Here is an 11,513-nt window from a genome sequence, read left to right as displayed (position 1 = left end):
TAATAATGAGTTTGAATTTAAATTGAACTTGCTAGAGAGAGAGTTTCACTCATTGTTAATTTTGAACTAAACAAAAATAATTTTATTTAAATATTGTACTGACGTAAAAAAATTGTGTAAGTTTCAAAAGTTTCAGTTCTATATAGGTATATAGATAATAATAATAATAATAATAAAAGCTTCACTGTTAGATCAAAAAAAAATTACTAGTGTATAAACACCTAATTTATTACAGAAGAAACTAAATTATTGAATTTACCAAAATAAATAAATAAATTAGATAATTCAATAATTACAACAGGAAAGACGTTTTTATTTGAAACAAGGCAACGGTTAAGCTACAAAACTCTTTGCTACATTAGCCATAGTACGTGTAGTCATTTTGTGGAACTGCTATGAGTTATGGTGACTAATTATCGTTTAGCTTGGGGAAAAAAAAAAAGTTCTGCTACAAGACGCCCCCAGATTGGAATTTAATTTGGTCAAAGAAACACAACATAATAATCAAGCAAAAATCCTCATCACAGATACAGCTCATAGACTGACAGAAAAGCAAACACATGGTATACTGATAACAGAAAACAAAGAATTTGGTCATTACAATGGAACTTATGACAATTCAAATATTATTACACTAAACAAGTGATGCCCAACCAGAAAGCACAAGTGAACCGTTGTTGAGATGACCATACACCTACAAAATCTCATTTGGCAACAATTCTTCAACTTTACAATTACCGCACACAATGAGTTCCTAAGTGAAATCAGGAACATTTTCCTATGGACACAGAAATCTCATTGTTAGTCACATCTTCCTTCGGAAGAAAACTATTTCCAAATGTGCTATCATTAGAAAACTGAAAGTCTAAGCTACATGTTGGGAGCAAAACATTAGTATTTAGAGAGAAGAGAAATCACCTAAAAATAATAATAATTGGAATCTGAGATATCAATCAGAAGCAAACAGCACCACATGGTCTAGTCTCAGCCAGAAAGAAACACATTGCAAACGGAGAATGTTTGAATCACTACAAATGCAATTACTGGCTTTCTATTTTGTCTAAAGACAATGCATAAATCACTGGGAAAAATATGTTGCATTATCCTTTCCATTTTCAGTATTTAATTGGGAAAAGAGTTAATTAACACATTTTTTCTTATGAAATAGTAATTTATTACTCCAAACACAGATGATGTCTAGCAAACCAAAACAGGACAAAAACAATATGTCAAATTCCTGAGATGAACACCATTCTTAAGGATTTTACACTGGGCAAACATCGACTACACAAAGAAATCAAATTTGCTACTAAAGGTAGTTGGCAAACTGAAATGAGCGTAAGTCATTCTAACCACAATGTCATTATTTTTTATTAATTTCAAATCAGGAACAGTTAACAAATCACATGAGAATTTAAATTTTCAAATCTGTGCAAATGAAATAAATAAGCATTCAACTAGGAATTGATATAAAATGAATTGGTTTTCTAAGAGAGGGAGAGAGAGAGAGAGAGAGAAATTAGTCTTCCCACAGTAAGACATTGTCCTCATTTTGACGGTTGGGATCAATACAATCAAGAAATTCAAAATATGATGGACAATATATAAGAGATATAATCTGTAGCACAGCGAGGGAGAAGGAATTCATGTTCAACCATGGTTTTAAGTATTACTAATGTCTGACAATTAAGTGATTCAATTGATTGTCAAGTCTTTTAGACTCAACTATATTTTTTCTAGCACAAAAATATTCTGAGAAATCTACATTTCCCAATTCTCTAATAACCTCAGCCTGGATTGAACTTAACTCCTAATAACAATTTTGAAAGTGTAAGTAATGTGAAATGTGCATAGTATAAATAGTCAAATGGAGGGTAGCTTACCCCATATATGGTGGAACTTCATTGCTAGTTGAGTAACATATCTTCTCTCTGCAGGATTAGAAAACTCCATGTTCATAGACTCCTGTATTGCAGACAAGAATTCTTGCCTTCCTTTTGCAGAAATAACAAGGTAATTTGGTCCATGAATAGTGCTTAAGTCCACAACCTAAAATGAGGGGAAAAAAAAAAGGTTAAAAATTTGCTCAGGGACATTATTTACATTCGTACATAAGGAGATGCGATAAACAGTCAAAGACAGGAAACTATGCTCTTTAGTTTATTCTTAGTAAGTTGTGAGTTTAAATAATTGAAAGACACATTCAAAACAGCAATAAGTGACATCAGAATTGAATGAGGGCTCATTTTTGTTGTCTCACTTTGCATGGAGTTTCATTTGTGAGATTACAACTATATCAGGGTTCAATACACCCGAATTGCTCTATTAAAATGTGTAACCCGTTTTACTTTAATGAAAACAATACCATCATAATCTCAACAATCAGGAACAGAATTATAAAATCAGGAAAGCAAACCATATCACATTATTAAGGACTAGGAGCCCCAGCATAATAGATGGGTAGTTTAGTTTGGAGCCAAAACTGACCACCTTCCTGCCTCTTGCTTAATATCTCTACTTTTTTTGCTCACTCACATCCCCTCCCCCATTCCAGCACAGGATTTCAGATTGCAAATTATTGGTCAGAATTTTTATGATCAATTATAAAAATTCTAACCTACACACACTTGAAATTCCTATTCATTGACTATTCTATGTTATGAAAGCTAAACTGGTTGCTTAGGCTGCCAGTGCCACCAAAAGTATATCATGTATAACACGTCGTAACTTGTATTATTATATTTTTTGTAAATCATTTCACATGTGCTTAATTAGCCCATTTAAGTTGAATACTTCAATGTTCTCTGACATAAGTAACTGAATCTGTTACCAGATTTACCACAAGCATGGCCATCTAAAAATATAGCAATTATTACCATAGTTTATGGTTAATTTCATTTTTATAGATTAAAGGAAAACTGAAGACACGCCATTTGATTTTTGTATTATCATCCAATATTATGATCATCAATTCTAACTTAAGAGATGCATGCACTTATTATTTATTCTTTATAGAGTGAAATTTTACATTACAAAAAGCAAAAACATGAGAAAGAAAAAGGGATCATTATGAGGTTATTTAAGCATTAAACACTGAGAACCAACAATATTACAAATATCCAACTAATCATATGTAGGAAATAGAGTTTTGCAAATCTTATTATTTCAGAATTTTCTCTCTGAACTCTACAACTAATTTACAAAGCATGAAACACTAAGAACCAACAAAATTACAAATATCCAACAAATCATATGTAGGAAATACAGTTTGCAAATGTTATTATTTCATAATTTTCTCTCTTAACTCTACAGCTAATTTACACTGAGCACAAATATGCAGTTATAACACAAAGTAGTGCCCATAAAGTCAAACATACATATCACAGTAATACAAAGCACAGAGAGAGTTTCAGGGATAAGGGATTAAGGGTTCATTACTTGCATCCTTGTTTTTCTACCAAGTATTTGATACATCTAATTATACAAATTATAAGTTCTTTAAAATTTCCTAGTTTTTCTGCATATGCAATAGTCATGAAAAAAAACTTTCACAGGAATGACAGAATTGTGTCTTCATGTGTGCGGGTGCGACATGCATGATCGTGTTTGATGCAGCACTAGTAGTGCAAAGAGTAACATAATGGGGAAAAAGGAAATGAGTCACAAAACTCTAGACTTCACCACCTAGGAGTGCTTGGAGTCACCATGGAGTTTTAAGACAAAATCTCACTCAGGATATTCTCTACTCAAATTGCACCCTTTCAAACCATTCCTAAAGCCTCTGTTTACTAGCCTTCAGGGATTACATTAAGACACAATTACATCCCATAAAATTTTCAACAACATTAAAAGCCCAATTCAAAAATGAGATCTGGAAGAAAGTATAAAAATAATTAATTCTGAAACAATTTTGGTTGTGCTCCCTGCATCAGTGTGTGTTCATGTGGGCCCGTGTCCGACTGTCTTTGTGGATGAACATACATATGTAAGCACAAAATTTATACAGATACTGTGAGTGTGTATGAGGGGGAGAGGTGGATGAAAAGTTCATAGCATAAGGTGTTGGCATATCAACATGACATTTATTTTTGAAAATTACTGAAAAAATATCCTTTCTTCCCTTGACAAGACAAGTTACGAGGGTAAGTTACAGTATTTCATTTAACATTTTTATTTCTATTTTATAATATCTTGCCAAGATTACATATATATATAACCATAAATAATTCTATTTACATGTTATAATCCTATTTACACTCCAATAAATCCTAAACAGTTGTAAGTAATGGATTAATCACTTAAGATTAAGCCAAGTTCCCATTTTGATTACCCTAAGTACCTAGATGAACCAATACACTCACCCTTTACAACACTAGTATGCAACTAGTTGCAAGAACACAACCAAGTATTTTATGTTCAATTAAGCACCCCAGGAAGCATTGAATGGCATGGTATAAACATCCAGCACCCACAATCACGGTAATATAGAAAGTAAATGTGTACAAACAACTTGCCTGCTGCAACCAAGGGATTATGGAATTCATAAATCTTTGATCTAAGAGATATGATGTCAAAGTACTGAGAATGTCACTAACAGTCTTTGGTGACAAACTTTCCAGAACAGGACCAGTCCTATCAAGTAGCTCAACCAGAACAAGTTCATCATGTGAACAGAGAGCTTCCACGTATGCAGAGTCTAGGTCTCCTTCACATAAATAACCTTTCACACGTTTCCAAAGGTTATTCTTACTTTCTAAACCATGTTGTCTGACATTAGTACTAGAAGCTGAGGCAAAAATAGCATTAGCATTTCTTGTTTGGCCACAACCAACATTTTGCATTCCCTGCCCAGAACCTTTCTGCATGACTTTCCCCGCAGGATTCCTCGTGATCTTCACCTCAGACTTTGTCCAAATATCGGTACCTTGTTTAGCAGAATTGCTTGACCTGCACCTACCAACTGCATTTTCATCCCAAATATCAGAACTTTTTACAGACAACAATGAAGGCTGTCTATTGCGAATATCAACAGATGGTCGAGGTGTGCATGTAGAGAGTCGGGGAGAATGCACACTTTGGTTCTGCTTCAAGAGTTTGGAGCTTGCTGAATCAGAATATCTCCCCCCGTGTACAATATCTTGAGCTAGCCTGTCAACTACATGTTCTAAACCTACCACCCTTGATTGTATTGTAGTCAAGCTATCCATTACGCCAGTTGTAAACACCTGCAGAAAATTTTAATACATATGACAGTTGCCCATGCTGATGGCTAAGAAGTATCACAACAGAATGACATGTATGATAGGATAAGCATTGCAAATGGAATGCAACGGATCGTGGATGTTCTTGAACATGAAGAAAGAACAACTAAGAGGCAAAGGGATCCAGAAATCATGTACCAGTCGTTACATTTATGCCCTAAGGCAATTTAGAGAGATCAATTAATCTCATAAGCTCATATTAAGCAGAGAATATCTCATACACAACTCTATAATCTTATATACTCATATTAAGCAGAGAAGATCTTATACATGAGTCTAATTGGGTGCCTCAGGCTGTTTATAAAAAAATGATTTGTGTTATATGTCTAGGAGCTCTGAACCAACAGTTAAGTACAAAATTTATACAACTATCTGAGAATCCTACAGTGTTTACCTGTAAGAGATCCATTAGGTTTGACTGTTTGTTTTCAATCTCCAAAAGTTGCTTTCGAATGCAAACCATTTCATTCGCTAGTTCTGAACAACATCCACGGGTAGTTTGGGAACAAGACTCTGTAACAGTAGAATCAAGACTTCTACGATCCTGCCTCTTTGCCAAGTACATTTGTTCCTCACTACTAACTTCTTCAGCTGCGAACCGCTGAGTTCTTCGAATTGGCTTGAGTAGACCACCTTCCTCAAGGCATTCATGAGAAACTGTCACAAACTTGGTCTCAAAGTTATCAGTAGTAAGATTGGACACAGAAGAACACTCTTGTTTGTCATCCATTGGTACATATTCATACCTAGTATCCTGTGGGCTTGTACCTTCAGCACTCATTCTTTCTAACGTCTTGGTAACAGAACTACTCTCAGATTCATCATTATGAAATTCTGCTAAAGAAACATTATGGCTCTTTGGAACAGCAATTTCAATTTGCCAATCATCTGCTTTGGAATGTTGAGGGTTTTCCCCATAATTTTGACATGTTTTTCTGATAGACAAAGGAGCCCTACCCTTAGTTGAGCCTGTACCAGTTTTCTTGAGGGTTACATCCTTCCATCCAGACTCACCAGTACTGGTGAGGTCGCTGTAGTCACCTCCACAATAATTTTCTGCAGAAATTGTATGATAAAAATGAAATTGAAGGGAAGCATAGAAAGAGAGAATGCAAACATAATCCCACATCATAGTTCCAAGAACAAGCTATTAACTATAACTTGCTCTGTTGAACAAATTGGGTAAAAGATTTAATATGACAAAGAAGTTCAAAACAGTACAAAATGACACTTCTCTACTTCCTTCCACTGATTGATTAGAAAATACATGAACAAGGGTACAAGACTTCTCTGAACAACTAATACAGGAAAAGATAACACGCATAATTAAAAGTTGCACAGGAGCTTATAAACTAGAGTAATCATTGCAATTCCAATTTAACGTAGCCCAATAAATTGCTTACAAGTCATAGAATTTTCATGAAAATAAAGAGGAATAGGATATTATCAACCAAGGCAGGTTAAGGATAAAAGATGAATAACAAGAATGATCAGACATTATCGTATTCCCATCATGACCTTTTTCTCCTTTCTACTTTGCTTTATATAAGCACCAGTTCCTTTCCTTCTAACTTTCTGTCTTTCTATAAACTTATGTAATCTGGAATAACAGGTGAATTAATGATCCATGTTAGATTATGAGTGTAGCAACTCTTGCATATACGGAGGTTCATTTGGGCAATTGAACCCAAGCTCAGAAAAAGGTCATCTAAGTACACATCTTGTGTACTGGGTGGCGTTCCTTCTTTTCACTAAAATTACCTTGCTTTCGAAAAAAATATATATCAACAAACCAAATGTTATACACTACAGCTCACAATTATCTGAGCCCAGGGTTAATTGCCCAAATGCCTGAATCCAATACCAATGATCACAAGAACATATTTTAGATTAAGCATAGCGTACAGAAATTAACCTTATTTCAAAAGTTCCACCTCATGAATTACTGCCTTAAAGTAACTAAACTCAGAGTTCCACATTCCCTATATGATCATATTCTACTTGGAGTACTTAAAACTATTTCTACAGCTACACTGTAGTCCATGCAGCACTAAAATATCCATGACCCCATAAAGATGCTTTTAGTTTCTGATTCCTCTTTGACAGATTTGCAAGGCTTACAAAGCAACATGAACAAATTCAAAAAAGCTACAAGAAAAACAATGCAACTAACCAGAGCATGTAATCAACATTAAACATAACACCTATCTAAACAAATATGTCATATCAATGGACATCAGCCACTAAACCTTTAATAGAAGATCCAGCTTCTGAAGGTTCAGGAGTATCAGGCCCTGGAAGACTTCTCCAGTACTGTAGGGCCTGCAGTACTGCATCCCTAACTGGTTTAACCTATAAGAAGCACAGGAAGTATCTATAGGGTCCACTTTAATCAATTAGAAGACGAGAAACTTCTCTGAATGTAGATATTTATTAAACTAACCTTATCAAAACGACAAGATTCAAGAGAGCGGATGGAGGAAGCCCTAAAGGATCCCAAGAAGGATCCACCAGTTGCAGCAATGTCCCCTAATGCCACAGAAGCAGCTTTGCGTGTTGTCCAGTCACTGTTTTTCAGAGCTTCTCGGATTCCAGCCATTGCACCAGATAGAATATTTTGTGTGGGAGCACCCCCGACCTGAAGTAGAGATTGAAAAGCTCCATATTTTTTAGATTTGAGAGTTCACAGAAAAAATAAAGATATATGTACAATCAAACCGAATGTTAAAAAGAAATCACTTAAAGGAAGTAAAGAAATAAGACAAAATATAGGAGGTATCCAAAATTGGCTGATTGGCAGCTTGATAGCCTATGCCAAATAGTATTTTAATTGAGGATCACACTGTTTTTCATAATTAGAACAAAGACCAAACATTCTTCTTGTGCTTCCTTTTTGATAATTCAGATAACAAAGCACTAAAAAACAGGTTTTCCTTCTTTAAAAGGAATAGGTACAGACACTGTGGATGGCCTTTTGGAAAGACATAGGTTCACAACTATCAATACTGAAACTGGAAATTTTTGTCCCTTTAAGAACAAAAGTCACTTAATTTATCAAAAAAGAAAAAGAATATATATAATTAAAACAATAGTTATTTAATTTCAAATATATCCCTTCTTAGACCAATTACACTAAAAAACTTACGTAAATAGATCAAATGCCTTAAAAAATGTCAACAAACTATTTTATTGATTTTATGGCCTTAGGTAAAGAAATAAAAACAAAATTTTGAATTCATTATACCAAATCATAATTCATAAGGAAAAATCAAAGACAATTTAGCAAATCAACCTCTGTGCTACAGTTTAAACTGACCTGAATAATACTTCTATTCAACTCAATCACCGCTGGTTTTGCCATAAAATGTGGATTCTTAAGCAACTTTGTGGTCCGAGCCAACATCTTCTGCAAGATTGAAATTGGAGGATCATGACTGTTGTCAATGACCCTAGCCAAGCACAATGCCGAACCCAACTGCACCTGCCTATTTTGTTCACCCAAAGCTTCAAAAAGCGGCTTCACTAACACAACAAAGACACCATCAGTCTCACCCCTACGATTACTCAACTTCGAAGCCAAAACACCTACTGTTTCCACACATGCGTCCCTCACTATAGAATCTGGGTCCTTGAGCCGCTTAACAATGCTAGCAACCATCTTGGCAAGATGCGGTCCAACAAGGCCCTCATGAAATCTCGCTAATGTACCCATCAATCGAATACACTCCTTTCTCACAGCACTCTTTTGTTCTGAATCAGTATCCAATATGCATGACAAAAACGGGGCAATCCCATCTGGGGTTAAACATTCAGCAGTTTTCTCGAGCTCGTCAACACCAATCTGGTATGTGTCTCTATCTGCAAGCTTGTTCAGCGCAATAACCACTTTATGTTTCAGCTCAAAAATCACCTGTTGCGCATTCACCCTAGTGGTTCCTCGCGCTTTCATATGTGCATGTGTCTTCATCTTGATATGTAAATCAAGACCAAAGTTCTAAACATGCACAGATAGCGCCTTTCAAAGTTTACATTGTTGATGGGTTAAAACATTGGTGAAAGCTCTACTTTTAACATCAATGCTTGAAGCTAATATCAATATGGAAAACATGGCAACAATTTTGCTCTTCAATTAAATCAAACCCTACAATGAGACAGCAAAGAAAGTCAGAAAAGAAACTAGAAATTACACATTCACATTAACACTCTGTTTGATATGTAAATTTCGCCTTTCAAAGTTAACATTTTTGTCCGTGAAAGCTCTACTTAAACCATGAATGCTTGAAACTAATAACAATATGGATAATATGGCAAACATTTCAATCTTCAAATAAATCAAACCATACAATGGCACAGTGAAAAATGTCTAGAAATTACAAATTCACATTTCACTCTCCAAAGACAATAATTATTTGAGAAAGTAATTCGAGGCTAAAAAGTTAAAACTTTTGGAAGTTAACACAATCATAATAGAAAAAACAAAAAAAAAAAAAAAAAACAAAAACAAAAATGCATGGGATTTAAAGATTTACCCATTCTTCTTCTCTTCTTTACTTTTCCTTACCTCAAAATTCTTAGCAACCAAACAGAAACGAAACAAAAATGCAAGGAAAAGAAACCTGCGTGCACTGTAGCAATACATGCTTACAAGTTTTAACATAATGTTTAAGAAAGGAAAAACCAAAACAAAATTAAAAAGAAACCCTCAATCCTCTGTTTGGTTCCTGAGAAAATGTATCGCGAAAAGAAACGCTGTGACCAAGCTATAAGGCCGGAGAAAGCAAACCACAAATTATACATTCACATTAACTGTTCATTTGGTCAGTGAGAAAATTCAGCCAAAGATAGTAATTTAATCTCAGAAAAACAAAACAAAACAAAGTGAGACTACAAACCTTACTTTTGAAATTATTAGAAGTAGTTGAAATCAGGACATAGAACTTGCGAATTTTCTCTTCTTTTCTTTTTTTTATTTTTTCTTTAGTCTCTTTTACTTAATTTTTCTCAGCAACCAAACAAAACTTAAACAAAAACATCAAAAAGAAAAACCCTAGACATCTTGAAATGAGTTTCACACAATGATACGTTTTGTAATGAGTTTTAGTGGCAACCAAACAGAGCCTTAATCCACATTTTTGAAAAAAAGAAGAAACTTACTATGTAGTACAAGGAGTGGAGCTGAGGGAAAATGAAATGAGATAGCTCCAATTTTAGAAACTACTAAAAGTGAAATATTTAAATTTTTGAAAGCTAAAAAACAAATAAAATTCAAATTTTATTTTTATTTTTATTTTTATTTTTAATTAATAAAGAAATAAAAAAAGAGGGCACGAATTTCTCTGTATTTCTCTCTCTCTCTCCCACTCTCACTTCGAGACAATCTTTTATGCGCTTTCAATTTCAAAGTTTAAATTCTGAGAGAGAGAGAGAGATGGGAAGCTTGAAATTTCGCGCTTTCCTATGGGTTTCGAATTTGGGAGAGCGTTTAGGTTGAGAGGTGTGGGGCCCACTTTTAGGGTTTTAAACCATTACATGTCCGCCACGTGCTGCTTCCTCTTAGCGTAGATTCCATTTTACGGTTCTCCATACCCCCCCCCCCCCTCTTTTAATCAAATTTTTATTTTTTTGGGTAGAAAAATTCAAGATCCTTTTCAATCAAATCCCCTCCAAAATATGTGATATGAAGTGTTTCTAACTTAATTAAGTAATATTTAGGGTGTGTTTGAATATTGTTTATTGTTGAAAATTGAAAACTGAAAATACTGTAGCAAAATAATTTTTAAATGTGTGAATAGTATCGTGTGACCCAATTTTAAAGTTGTTTTTTCTGAAAAAAAATACATGCAGGTTCTGTGAACAGTGCACGAAACCCACTAAAAAACATGGGACGCAGCTGAAAAGTGTTTTTCAGCACTATCCAACCATACACTTAGTTTTTTTTTAGAAAAGTCACCTAAGAGAGCACTCACAGCAGTAGTGTTATATAGGTATAATACTATATTTTTAGCTCAAAATCACAAAAAACATCACGCAGCAGTAGAACTAAATCTTTTAGATTTAGCTCCACAGCTACAGTACGCATCTATATTTAGATGTGTACTGTAGCTCATAGGTAAAAAAAAAAAAAAAATTTTATTACATTTCTCTCTCATCTCTTATTAAATAATCTTTTCTTATTCTCTCTCTCTCTTCGGCTTCTCTCTTTCTTCTTTCTTCCTCAATTTTTTTATCTCTAGCAAGCCCGCCACTCCCTTA

At 34.4% G+C, this 11,513-nt stretch overlaps 1 protein-coding gene across 2 annotated transcripts; it reads right to left on the bottom strand.

Annotated features, from left to right (window-relative positions):
* Nucleotides 1–542: 542 nt before the first annotated feature.
* On the bottom strand, nucleotides 543–10,517 carry LOC111996759 (TORTIFOLIA1-like protein 2). 2 transcript variants are annotated; one of them, XM_024028758.2, is made up of 8 exons: nucleotides 10,416–10,517; nucleotides 8,578–9,402; nucleotides 7,705–7,899; nucleotides 7,511–7,613; nucleotides 5,656–6,317; nucleotides 4,515–5,225; nucleotides 1,884–2,049; nucleotides 543–778 (listed from the first exon to the last, which is right to left on the bottom strand). In XM_024028758.2, exons 2-8 carry the CDS (start codon nucleotides 9,226–9,228, stop codon nucleotides 765–767), a joined length of 2,502 nt encoding a protein of 833 aa, XP_023884526.1. In that variant the 5' UTR covers nucleotides 9,229–9,402; nucleotides 10,416–10,517; the 3' UTR covers nucleotides 543–764. The 2 variants fall into 2 exon arrangements, with proteins under 2 accessions (XP_023884526.1, XP_065619100.1); XM_065763028.1 differs by having other exon boundaries at nucleotides 10,159–10,488.
* Between the last annotated feature and the right edge of the window lie 996 nt (nucleotides 10,518–11,513).

The sequence above is a fragment of the Quercus suber genome, unplaced genomic scaffold, assembly GCF_002906115.3.
Source record: "Quercus suber isolate HL8 unplaced genomic scaffold, Cork oak 2.0 scaffold_487, whole genome shotgun sequence".
Classification (NCBI taxonomy): domain Eukaryota; kingdom Viridiplantae; phylum Streptophyta; class Magnoliopsida; order Fagales; family Fagaceae; genus Quercus; species Quercus suber.
This window is presented reverse-complemented; position numbering and strand designations above follow the sequence as displayed.